The sequence below is a fragment of the Trachemys scripta genome, chromosome 1, assembly GCF_013100865.1.
Source record: "Trachemys scripta elegans isolate TJP31775 chromosome 1, CAS_Tse_1.0, whole genome shotgun sequence".
Lineage (NCBI taxonomy): Eukaryota > Metazoa > Chordata > Testudines > Emydidae > Trachemys > Trachemys scripta.
Genome location: NC_048298.1, coordinates 97,904,994 through 97,918,611, shown reverse-complemented (window position 1 = coordinate 97,918,611; position 13,618 = coordinate 97,904,994). Strand labels below are relative to the sequence as shown.

The window sequence follows — 13,618 nt, the reverse complement described above, 5'->3', positions numbered from 1 at the left end:
CTGCAGATTATTACAGTAATGCTGGCTAGGGAGACAGTAAAGTAACTTCTGCACAACCCTAACACTGTAATGCACAACAGTGCTGACTGCAGACAGCATTCCTGCTGAGACTCTATCTCATTTCTGGGATTTGCAACTGTGTTTAAAGACAGGGGCTAGGACTTTCAAAGGGGCCTAAAGGAATTGGGCATCTAATTTCATTAAGCCGCGGAAAATGCCACCATGGGAGCCTAATTTTCATATATTTTCACAAAATTCAACTGAGAGCTGTGGGTGCCCTGTTTATATGAAAGTCTGACCTTGAAAATTAGTCTCATCTGAACCTGTCAGTTTTGATCAGAGTTTGACTTATCATAAGCAAAATAGGAGAATAAAACAGGTCATTTAGCGAAGAAGGTAAATTTTCAACTATTTAACTGGATAGGAAAAGGAAAGGTATGTGTCAATCTTCTCAGCTTTCTTATCTTTTCTTTTTAAGCTGGCAGCAGTAAGAAACTGGGATTGGCATTACCATTTGTAACCCAATCTGTTCCCAGTCTCAGCACGGAAATGAACAGAAACCAAATAAATTACTGACTAAGAATCCATTACAGAACATAAAGACATTTACAGCAGGTTTGCCAATGGATTTGTAATATCGGGTTAATTTTGCAACCTTTCACATTACTTGGAAATGGCAACACAGAGCCTAAAAACTCTTCCATTCTCCAGTTGGTGGAAAACAAAATGTCTGTCTAGGGAGCTATTACACTCAAGATGAAGATCTGCAGTAAACATGCTGCATGGGAATGGGGAATCATAACTGAATAGCAGTATAGTTTTTCTGGAACTACAGTACTCTTCGGCTACTAAAAATGTCCCATTTCTGAAAATGGCCCTAAAGGATTTCCATTCACTATCAGTACTACCAAAAAAAAAAAAGAAAGTTTAAAAATTGACTTGCCTTTAATGGTTATTATGTTTATTATAATGGAGCACTATCTTCACTATTGTTAAGGTTGAGAAGACCATTCTGTGTAAAGAATATCTCTTCTTGGTGCTGTAAAATCTGCACAGTTACATAGATGGACTTGAAATCTAGTGTGCCCTGTAGAAGTGTGCAGTATGGGTAGTGATCCAAATTTAAGGTCATTTGACCAAGGGATTCCTGAGATGCAGCCCCCTGAAATAAACAGCTTTTCTAAAGATATAGTCTGGCACCATTTTTTGCCCAGGCCTAGAGATCAAACATAAGGGTCTCACTCACTTGAGCGTTATTATGAACACTCTGATAGCACCGACAAGTCCTTTTGGGGAGCAAAATTGAAAACACTATTAGCAAGAGTTTGGCTCTCCAGTGAAGCTCTTGAGTAAGGGTCAAACACCAAACAAATCACACTGAGCATGTGCAAAAAAAAAGGAGGCTAAGAGGATTTGTAGGTGGAAAGCTTTCACTATAGCTGGATAGTTCAAGGTGATAAGTAGTAAGTCTTTTTGTCCTGAACTCACCCAGCTAGTGACAGTTCTAGCCCTGCCTAGGGCGAAAAGGCATATAAAAAAATCTGCCCCTCTTTAGAAGGGAGACTTGTTGCAGGAATAAATTTAAAGTATTTTTGTAACAAAACAAAAGTTAGATGTAAGAATGCTTACTGTCAGGGGAGGGGCATTTTAAGTGGTGGAGGAGTGGGGGTATAGGAGTGAGAGGGGTTTGGGACTGCATCAAAGGGAGCAGGGATAAATGGGGACGGGGGAGGGACACTGGGAAAGGGACGTGGGGGTGAGTGGCAGGTGGACTGGAGGAGAATAGGGGCAGCTCCAGATAGTGCATGCCAGATCTTGGGGCTCCTACCCCATCAGAGAAGTCTGAGCCCTGTCATGTAAGATGGAATATGGGGGCCTTGCCTCTGTGGGAGTGTCTGAGTCCTGCTCTCAGCCCCTTTATAATGAGCACCCACAGCTCCCGTTGCAGTCTGAGGTGACCTAGAATGTCAGTCCTGGGTGATGGTACATGGAGATGCAGGATTTCAATACAGAATTGTGTGGATTATGTCAAGCAGAAGGGCTCTGGGGTCTTCTTGCCATGAGTATTGTTAATAGTGAGGTGGGATAGAAGAGCAGTCCGTGGATTTAATGATGAGTGGGGGAAAGTATAGGTTTAGATGGTATCCTGTGTGCATGTGTAAAGGGGTTGTAAAAGGGTATGAGGCCGCTGTTAAATTTTGCAAGTGGTATTTTGTTGGAGTAGGCTCCGTGTTTGAGTGTAGAGCAAGTTCAGGGAGTGCCTATGCATTACAGCCAATAGGCAGAGTATGAGTCTGTGCATTATGGGTGATTTGGGGGCAGCACTCAAAGAAGGTTACATGGGCAAACAACCTTAATTCGGTATTTCTTTGTTTCCAGAAGTCTGAAGTTTGCTGAACTTAAATTCTGGAAGGGTGCAGACTATCACCAGGCAACATGAACTCTGTATTAATGACTTTATCATTTAATTTACATCGCGATAGTGCCTAGGTGTCCCAGTCATGGTCCATGACCCCATTGTGCTAGGTGATGTACATACAGCACAACAACAAATAATTCACTTTTGATTTATTTGGGATTGAGTTAAGCCAAGATTTGTGCTTGAATATTTAGAGATAAAATGTTTAGCCCAAAGTTAGACACCTATAAATTAAATGATAAAGTCATTAACACATGCATATTTAAGCATTAGGTGGCCTGATTTTCAGAGGAGTTGGGCTTTCACAACTCCCACTGAAACCAAAGTGTACCATAGTACTAGGAAAATGTTACTGTTTGATTGCTGATGGTACAACTGCCACTATCCTCATTCCGTATGCCTACTGAATCCCTGCATCTCCATGTAATAGCACCCAGGACAGACATTCTGTGTCACCACAGATTGCAATAGCAGCTGTAGGGGCTCATTACCTCTGAAAATCAGACCACTTATGTTGGTCTTATAAATAACCACTGTATTAATTCTTCTCTTTATTGGATCAGGAGTTGTCTGCTCTGTCAGAGGCAGCTGGATTTAACCAATGGGTTAATGTGAGTATACTTTTGTTTGAGGAAAATACTATCCTTTTAATATATAGAAATGTGGATCTCTAGTGATGTTCCCTGTGATGGGTTCGATCACAGGGACCCCTTTGGGACTGTCACCTGATGTGCCGAGACTACCTCTGAGCTCATTTTCTCTGCCAGTTTGGGCCTCCAGAACCCTGTCTTGTTGAGCCAGACACGCCAGTCTGCTCCAACACCGACCCAGGGTCTGAACCACATGCCCCAAAGCTGCAGACTTAATTGAAAACAACTTAAGAAGTGCTCCTGTCTCTAGCACCCAGACACCAGCTCCCAATGGGATCCAAACCCCAAATAAATCAGTTTTACTCTGTATAAAGCTTATACAGGGTAAACGCATAAATTGTCTGCCCTCTATATAACACTGATGGAGAGAGATGCACAGCTGTTTGCCCCCCCCCCCCACCCAGGTATTCATTATTTACTCTGCGTTAAATAATAAACAAAAGTGATGTTATTAAATATAACAAGTAGGATTTAAGTGGTTCCAAGTAATAACAGAATGAACAAAGTAAGTTACCAAGCAAAATAAAACAAAAACATGCAAGTCTAAGCCTACTACATTGAGAAACTGATTACTGATGAAATCTCACCCTCAGAGATGTTCCAATAAGATTCTTTTACAGACTAGACTCCTTCCTAGTCTGGGCCCAATCCTTTCCTCTGGTACAGTTCTTGTTAATTCCAGCAGGCATCTTAGGTGAAAAGCAGGGGATTTCACATGACTGCAGCCCCCTTAGTTCTGTTCCACCCCCTTATATATCTTTGGTATAAGGCGGGAATCTTGTGTCTCTCTGGGTCCCCACCCCTCCTTCTAAATGGAAAAGCACCAGGTTTAAGATGGATTCCAGTACCAGGTGGCATGGTCACATGTCCTATTAGACCCCAAGCCTTCAGTCTTCCTGACCTGACTCACAGGAAGGCTTGCAAGTAAACAGAGCCATCTACAGTCAATTGTCCTAGTTGGTGGGAGCCATCAAGATTCTAAACCACCGTTAATGGCCCACACTTTGCATAACTACAGTAGGACCTCAGAGTTATATTTTATATTCCTAGTTTCAGATACAAGAATGATACATTCATACAAATAGGATGAACACACTCAGTAGATTATAAGCTTTGTAATGATACCTTACGAGAGATCTTTTGCATGAAGCCTTTTCCAGTTACATTATATTAACACTTATTAGCATATTTTCATAAAATCATATGGAGTGCAATGTCACATTCCCATCATATAATATAGGCCAAAATCTGTACTGACATGAACAGGTGAATCCGTGTATTTCATGGCAGAACCTGGTCATCTAATTCTTCTGGCATTGAGGCCAAATTCCAGCTCTAATCTCAATAGGTGCAGAAGCTCCACTGGCAGAGGCACCAATGCCAGTTCTAGTATATGGGGAGGGAGGCTGCATACAGAGCACAGCTCTATGGGCAGATGACATCAGATCTCACCACTGAGCAGGTCCTCCTATCTCCCCCCTTGGTGAGAAGGCTGCATAAGGTCTGGGGAGCCAATGGCTGCTGTAGACTCCACAGCAAAGGGGATGGAAGGAGAATTCTCTTTCCTGCATATTTGCACAGTGCTGGATGGCATGAAAATCCTAAACTGTGAGTGGTCATCATTCTGACTATCAGAGCAAGTAAGGAGGAACCCACTATCTGCACTGACTTGATTGAACCATAGAAAATGAATGAGCAGGTAAATCACAAAATAATGTCTGACTTTATAGTAGGGTTAGAAACATCAGTTTGAACAAAATGAAAACTGTTCCAAACAACAAATGGATTCACATTTGCCAGATCACTTTTGTAATATATTACTTGTATTGCAGTAGAACCTAGAAGTCTGACCTCCATTATGCCAGGTGCAGTACAAACTCAGAGACACTTCCAACTCCAAAGAGCTTACAGTCTAAATATAAGACAAGAGACAATAAGTAGATACAACAAATAGATGGAGCAAGCATAGCGTAACAGACAGACCCTTAGGAACAGTGTGATAAGCAACAGTCATAACATGCCAGCTGCCTAACCATTGTCACATGTAGTGTAGCCATCACAGCAGAGTGGATTTGGAGGATAATGTGGCTAATTTAAAAATAGTTATCTGGCTGCCTATGTGACCCAGGCTCTCAAATAGCAGCATATTTCATTGGCAATTTTACAGACAGAAAATAACAAGAGTGGAAATAAGACATGTAGTCATGTATCAGTGTGGTAGCCAGGTTAGTCTGAATCTGTAAAAAGCAACAGAGGGTCCTGTAGCACCTTTAAGACTAACAGAAGTATTGGGAGCATAAGCTTTCGTGGGTAAGAACCTCACTTCTTCAGATGCAAGTAATGGAAATCTCCAGAGGCAGGTATAAATCAGTATGGAGATAACGAGGTTAGTTCAATCAGGGAGGGTGAGGTGCTCTGCTAGCAGTAGAGGTGTGAACACCAAGGGAGGAGAAACTGCTTCTGTAGTTGGAAAGCCATTCACAGTGTTTGTTTAATCCTGATCTGATGGTGTCAAATTTGCAAATGAACTGGAGCTCAGCAGTTTCTCTTTGGAGTCTGGTCCTGAAGTTTTTTTGCTGTAAGATGGCTACCTTTACATCTGCTATTGTGTGGCCAGGGAGGTTGAAGTGTTCTCCTACAGGTTTTTGTATATTGCCATTCCTGATATCTGACTTGTGTCCATTTATCCTCTTGCGTAGTGACTGTCCAGTTTGGCCAATGTACATAGCAGAGGGGCATTGCTGGCATATGATGGCATATATAACATTGGTGGACGTGCAGGTGAATGAGCCGGTGATGTTGTAGCTGATCTGGTTAGGTCCTGTGATGGTGTTGCTGGTGTAGATATGTGGGCAGAGTTGGCATTGAGGTTTGTTGCATGGGTTGGTTCCTGAGTTAGAGTTGTTATGGTGCGGTGCGTGGTTGCTGGTGAGAATATGCTTAAGGTTGGCAGGTTGTCTGTGGGTGAGGACTGGCCTGCCTCCCAAGGTCTGTGAAAGTGAGGGATCATTGTCCAGGATGGGTTGTAGATCACTGATGATGCGTTGGAGAGGTTTAAGCTGAGGACTGTAGGTGATGACCAGTGGAGTTCTGTTGGTTTCTTTTTTGGGACTGTCTTGTAGCAGGAGGCTTCTGGGTACACGTCTGGCTCTGTTGATTTGTTTCTTTATTTCCTTGTGTGGGTATCATAGTTTTGAGAATGCTTGGTGAAGATCTTGTAGGTGTTGGTCTCTGTCTGAGGGGTTGGAGCAGATGCGATTGTACCTCAGTGCTTGGCTGTAGACGATGGATTGTGTGGTGTGACCAGGGTGGAAGCTGGAGGCATGAAGGTAGGCGTAGCGGTCAGTGGGTTTTCGGTATAGGGTGGTGTTAATGTGGCCATCACTTATTTGTATGGTGGTGTCTAGGAAGTGGACCTCCCGTGTAGATTGGTCCAGGCTGAGGTTGATGGTGGAGTGGAAGCTGTTGAAATCATGGTGGAATTCTTCCAGGGTCTCCTTCCCATGGGTCCAGATGATGAAGATGTCATCAATGTAGCGTAGGTAGAGAAGGGGCATGAGTGGACGAGAGCTGAGGAAGCGTTGTTCCAGGTCAGCCATAAAAATGTTGGCATATTGTGGGGCCATGCGGGTGCCCATAGCGGTGCCCCTGGTCTGGAGGTATATATTGTCACCAAATTTGAAATAATTGTGCGTGAAGATAAAGTCACAGAGCTCAGCAATAAGTTGTGCTGTGTCATCATCAGGGATACTGTTCCTGACAGCTTGTATTCCATCTGTGTGTGGGATGTTTGTGTAGAGAGCCTCTACATCCACGGTGGCTAGGATGGTGTTTTCTGGGAGGTCACCAATGCATTGTAGTTTTCTCCGGAAATCTGTGGTGTCATGGAGATAGCTGGGAGTGCTGGTGGCGTAGGGTCTGAGTAGGGAGTCCACATATCCAGACAGTCCTTCAGTGAGAGTGCCAATGCCCGAAATGATAGGGCGTCCAGGATTTCCGGGTTTGTGGATCTTAGGTAGTAGATAGAATAATCCCGGTCGGGGCTCTAAGGGTATGTTGATTTGTTCCTGTGTTAGTGTAGGGAGTGTCCTGAGTAGATGGTGCAGTTTTAGTGTATTCCTCAGTGGGATCTGAGGAAAGTGGCCTGTAGAATTTGGTATTGGAGAGTTGTCTGGAAGCCTCCTTCTGGTAGTCAGACCTGTTCATGATGACAACAGCACCTCCTTTATCAGCCTCTTTGCTTTTGACATGTAGTCATGTATTAGGAGTCAAATATTACGAAAGTGCCGCAAGGCTTGCACAAAACTTGTCAGGTGGTAGAGGGGAGAGAGAGAGAGAGAGAAGAGTGAACACACTGTGCAGGGAGCAGACCACAGAGTCTATTGAAATAGGGACATGGACATTCCTGCTCTACTTCAGAGAAACTCCACCTCTTAAATTAAAGAACTGTAGTGTTAAAAGATATTCTTCTATAACATAGGTTCTCGAACATCATTGTACTGAGACCCCCTTCTGACAACAAAAATTACTACATGACCCCAGGAAGGGGGACCAAAGTCTGAGCCCGCCCCGAGAACATGGGTGAGGGGGGGCACCAAAGCTGAAGCCCAAAGGCTTCAGCCTCGGGCAGGGGCCTGTAACCTGAGCCCCACCGCCCAGGTCGGAAGCCCTTGGGCTTCGGCCCCTGGTGGTGGAGCTCAGGCTTCAGCCCTAGGCCTCAGCAAGTCTAATGTCAGGCCTGGCGACCCCATTAAAACAGGGTCGCAATCCACTTTGGGGTCCCAACCCACAGGTTGAGAACCGGTGTTCTATAGTGTCGCATTCCCCACTTATCTATTAGAAGAGCCAGTGCAACTTCCATGATTTTAACATCTCAGTTTAGTAGCAAGTTCTATTCTGTATATTTGTGTGATGCTCCTTCTCCCATTACATAGATGCTGTTCATGGCACTCTTATAGTTATAATCACTGCTATCTAAATAACCTACCAAAAATACTTTCAATCAATGATATGTAATGTCTTAATTATCTCCTATCAAAATCCCTAGCCTCCCCCATTCCCTTCAGTCCTTCCTCCACACCAGACCCATGGTCACACACCATCTAATATTTTATTTTTTTCAGTTCCATTGTCTTGAAACAAAAGCCAAGTATTCTGTTAAATGGTAAGAAGTACAGGGTTCTTAAAGCAGGTTTGTCCCCAGATTTTATTCCAACACAGTAAGAAACCTACTCATCTAGAAGTGGTTATCAAGACACCAGTTGTCATCAGCCTTTACTCATATCCTTTCCAGTTACAAAATAGTTTCATAAAAAGCAGGAATTAGGAAATCAAAGCACAGTGACGATCCAAGATTTTGTACAAATCAATTCTTGGCCCTTAGATACTTATTGCCCAGAAAGAGACTGTGGGCCTGACCCAAAGCCCATAAGAGTCAGCAGGAATCTTTCTGCGGACTTCAGTGGGCTGGATCAGGCCTTATGGTTGCCTGAGCTATGTTCAGATGCTTTGTTTTTGGGGTAGGGGAAAACCTCTCTCTGGATCAAATGGTGTTTGGTAAGACAAGCAAAACAGGGAGGTCTTTTTCCGAGCATATTTTTAGCTTCATACTCTGTCAGGAATGTTCATGTTTATACATTTTCATACCTGAATGCAGTTTTTTCCTACAGACTAGGAAGGAAAGAAGAGGAAGATTGTTATTGTTAGTTCTATTTTTAAATACTTGGGAGGCCCTCAGATGCTGGTGGCAATGGGGACTTGAAAGAAAGATGACACTAACAGCTAAAATTCCCAGCTATTTCGGGGGGCTGGTTTATGCATATTCTCCTTTCTTGACACTGAAAGGACAACAAAAGTGATGAAGGAGCACTAGGAAGAGACTACGGCCAGTCTCCAGGCAACACACCGGCCAGGCAAGGCAAAACTTGAACCTCTTGCTTCATGGAAATTTGCAAGAGTGAAATTTGGTGGTGGTGTTTTGTTTTATGAGAAAGGGGTTACACTGAGGTTAATCCTTTTAATCTCTCCTCCCCAGTCTCTTCCACAGCCTAAGACCCAACACTGCTAAATGAAACATGAGTTAGCATACTCAAATATTAGCAGCCTACAGCCCCATGTTAAAACTGGGATTGTCAACAGCACCTGAAGGGAATTAGGCACCCAAATCCTATTGAAATTCATTTAGAGTTAGATGCATAACTCCGTTATGGTTCTTGGAAAAGCTCTGCTTAAATATACAATCTTTCAAATGTGAACCTTGTATTAGGCAGATTACCTATTCCATGGCTATTAACTCTATTCATCCTGTTTCTTAAATACTTCTGACTACCCTTCATGGGTACTTCAGTTGCAACTATTATCAAGCAGCAGTAGTAACCACAATATTTTGTAATTCAAATACATAAAATAAATGACACAGTAAGATAGTTGTGTAGATTGATTCATTTCTTATGGTTATATTAAAATTGGTTCTTATCCTTATTAAGATTGTTTCTATTCTTCATACACTGACCAAAAATTCACTGTTTTGGCTTTCCACACTTTTTTTTTTTTTTGTAGCTTTCTTTGCAGCCATTGGTTCAAATCATTACACTACTTAATGGTTCTTCCTCCCCACACCAATCACAGGACAACTCATGTATGGAACCCTATTAAAAGGGTCACCTGATGACACATAAGCTTAGGACATATAATATAACACATTTTACTCTGATTCAGGAGGCGTCAATGAACACAATGCTGTCAGTGACTTCAAATCTAACCATCCTTGTGCCTTCCCTTCGAGCAATTGAAAACATGGATCAAGATGAGAAAGCCTTTTGGATGTCAAAGAATAACATTGCAACCCTACTAAAGTATGTTGATGTTTTGTTTAATATTTGATACATCTGATTCTTTAAATGAATTGGTTTTCAGTGCAAATATAATTTTGATTTGAACTCATTACAGCGAGGCAGCTTTTACATCCTTAAAGACAGTGAGTCAGATTCTCTTTTTTTTTTTTTTTTTTTTTACATGGAAATGGTAATCCCATTGAAGACATTTATTATTTGTATTATTACAGTAGTGTTAAGATCCCCAGCTGAGACCAGGGCCCAACTGTGCTATGCACTGAACAAACAACCCCAACTTGAGCCCAGAGTAGCTCAAAGCAGAATCTGACCTAGAAAGTGTGGTCTGACACACCATGTTTATTTATCTGCAAGCTGTAAGAAAATACAAACATTAGAATCCAGCTTAATTTCCTTTTAGGTATCATGTATTAGTGGGAGCTTATAGACTTGCTGACCTCCAGAATTTATCATCATCTGACATGCTGGCAACATCTCTGCATAACAATTTCCTGCATCTGTCTAATGAAAATGAGGTAAGATCACTTGTCAACTAGCTTGAAATCCCATTTTGCTTTCAGTCCATCAGTAGTGCTATAATAATATTAATACACATGCATACTCTTACATTTAAAGATGCCTATAACATAGGCATTAAAGGAATTTCTCTATAACATTCTCACACTGTTGGGTTCTGACAAATACTGTACTATTTTCTCTCCTGCTTTATCTAGACAGCCAGACTGAGACACATCAGTTCTTATATGTTTGTTTATTATTGGTATTATTGTACCAGTATGAAACCCTAAATGATCAGAGCCCCATTGTGAGGGGGTACAAATAGGAAAGCACAATCCATACCCTGAAGAGTTTACAATCTAATTTAACACAAGACACATCAAGCAAGTGTAACAAACAAACAATACTGGGGGTAGGGAGGGAGGATTAGGGTAATAGTAATACCATGCAACTACATTGGCTGACTGCATGCACAGCTTGATGGTCCCAAATCATTTGAAAGTATTTTTAAAGATAAATAACTGAAGCCAGGTGTCCTTGACCACCTTTCAACTTAGCCTTCAGAAGTTGTCTGATTGATTGTAGGAATCTATACACAATTTTGGGAATATGCAAACTCCATAGTATTTAGTCCCTTGGAGGAGTATTCTTTGGGGGAGCATATTGAAGAAGTTCCACTAGGTCAGTAAAGCTTTGGGAATGCACAGACTTCTCAAAATTACTGAGGGCTAGATGGTGTTTTTAGCATGCAAGCCGTAATAAGAGACGTGGTGCCTAGGTGCACCACCTCAGAAGAAGCATCAGGAGGTTCTGCCTCAGAGGCATAATTCCTCCTGGGGCTCCTTAAGTACATTTGGGGGGAAGGAAGTAATTTACTTCACCTATTTAAAGAAGCCAGCGTGCTGCCTCCATGCAGCTACTCAGTTCTGCTGGCCCGCATGTAGGGAACAGAGCTGGGCAAATAACTGATTTTTCAGTTCAGTGTCAGGTCCAAAAAAAAAAAAAAAACCACAACCCTGGGAAAAAAGTGTGGTTTAGATTGAACCAAATGTGAAATTTTTCAGAATTTGTGGTGAATCATAAAAGTTGGTTTTGGAGCAGGGATCCAAACCCGGGTCTCCCACATGACGGGCAACTACCCAAACCCCTGGGTTAAATATTACCAAGGGCCGACAGTAGCAGCACCAGTACTCCCCCTCTCCCCCACCGCCCTCTCTTTCTGGGCATTTTGAGATTGACTGAAGCTATTTGTGTCAAATTCATGGATAATTTCAGGGTGACTGAAACTGCATTTTTGTCAACTATTCATCAGAAAAATTTCACCCAGCGCTAGTAGGGAAGACAGAGCCACAATGCCACCTACTCCCCAACCAGTTTCTTCAGAGCAAATCATCAGGGGTGCAGCCTCTTTGCTCCAGGACTGAGAATCTGGGGAGCCCTAACATGGGCTAGGCTGGGGGAGGAATACTTACTGCCTCCCAGGCATCTTGCCTGACCACGTTAGACAAGGATACAATCTAGCTCTATGTAAATAGTTAAACAGGTGGCAGTCTGCTGTACAATCAGCAAACTGGTGTAACTGTGATGTAAAAGTAAACCCTGTTCCTTTGCTTTCCAGAACATCACTATTGAAGGAGCTAACATTGTAGTTGGTGATATTGCAGCCACGAATGGAATCATCCATGTTATTGATAAGGTACATGACCATGTAATTAAAAAGTTAGCACCCTGCTCTCTTATTCCTTTGCCTCCTGAGCAAGGCAATACAACTTGTATGGGAAAACAGCCAACAGCTGTGGAAAAATATTGTATGGTACATCAATTTATTCCATTTCCAGTCCTTGCAGTTGCAAGCATGGTATATGTCAATGTATTGACATTGTTTGTATGCTTTGATTTCAGGTTCTAACACCACTCAGAGGTGTGAGTGGCACATTGCCAAAACTGCTGGCTCGCTTAGAACAGATGCCCGATTACTCCATTTTCAGGGGTTATGTTATTGCAAGTATTCATATTATTTTAAGAATACAACTAGTTCTCTGGACTATGTGTGTTTGGGCTGGTTGCAGAGTATCATTACAAGTTTTTTTGTCTTTCCTCAACAGCAATATAGTCTGGCAAATGAAATAGAAGCAGCTAACACTTACACAGTTTTTGCCCCAAATAATGATGCAATTGAAAGTTACCTCAGGAATAAAAAGTCTGCCACTCTGGTATGTATTACACACAAGTCTTGTCTTATCAATTGAACACACCATTTCAGTTTCAAAACTGCTAGTGCTCCACAGAATGGGTGAAAATAGAAATGAATAAAACAGCAGGGTCTGGGTTTTACAAAAAGTCAGTCAAGTTGGCTTAAAATAAAAAGAGGCAGGTGGGGATGGGTTTGTGAGCTATTTTCCCCCAAATAATGGGAGGTTCCAATTATCATTCTTGGGTTTTGTCCATCTCTTCTTGAAAATACCAGGTATAATGTTATTAGTAATGCTTTTCCTCAGTGGATCTCAAAGCACTTTACAAAGGAGATATCATTATGCTTGTTTTGCAAATGGGGAAATTGACACACAAAGAAGTGAAGTGATTTACCTGAGGTCACCCATCAGGCCAGCAACAGAGCCAAGAACAGAACCTAGATCTCCTGAGCCCCAGTCTAGTAATCTATCTGCTAGGCAACACTGCCTGTTTTGTTCATGAACGTCAACCTGCTGAAAAACTGTGCCAATACTATTTTAGTTCTCTCATGATACAATGTTATTGTTTCTATATCACTTTCCTGGAAAAATCCATAATGAGCATTTGAAAGGGTATCCCTTGAGAGCTGCCTTTTCACTTGGAAAACTGAACCTGGTTTTAAAAATATTAGTTAACTATAGGACAGTGCAGCTAGACATGGACAGCAACATCAAGACCTTCAGCCTCACAGAGTTCAGGCCTAGGGGCCTGTCCGCACTTACAGTGCTGCAGCTGCACTGGGTGCAGCTGCGCCACGCTAGCATTTAGTGAAGACACAACCTACACCGACAAGAGAGCATCTCCTGTCAGCATAGGTACTTCTCCTCCCCAAGAGGCGATAGTTATGTCAACAGGAGAAGCCCTCCTGTCGACATAAAGCTGTCTATACCAGGAGTTAAGTCAGTATAACCTCATTGCTCAGGGGTGTAGATTTTCCACACCCCTGAGTGGCATGGTTATACAGACAT

The 13,618-nt window shown here is 42.4% G+C and overlaps 1 protein-coding gene across 1 annotated transcript in view; it reads left to right on the top strand.

The window, feature by feature from the left end:
- STAB2 (stabilin 2) overlaps positions 1–13,618 on the top strand; it is a 139,260-nt gene that overhangs the window by 57,242 nt on the left and 68,400 nt on the right. The window contains exons 28-33 of the mRNA XM_034778700.1: positions 2,983–3,030; positions 9,787–9,923; positions 10,321–10,435; positions 12,037–12,114; positions 12,321–12,419; positions 12,524–12,631. Of these exons, the coding sequence (XP_034634591.1) occupies positions 2,983–3,030; positions 9,787–9,923; positions 10,321–10,435; positions 12,037–12,114; positions 12,321–12,419; positions 12,524–12,631 (585 nt within the window). The remainder of the gene's footprint in view (positions 1–2,982; positions 3,031–9,786; positions 9,924–10,320; positions 10,436–12,036; positions 12,115–12,320; positions 12,420–12,523; positions 12,632–13,618) is intronic.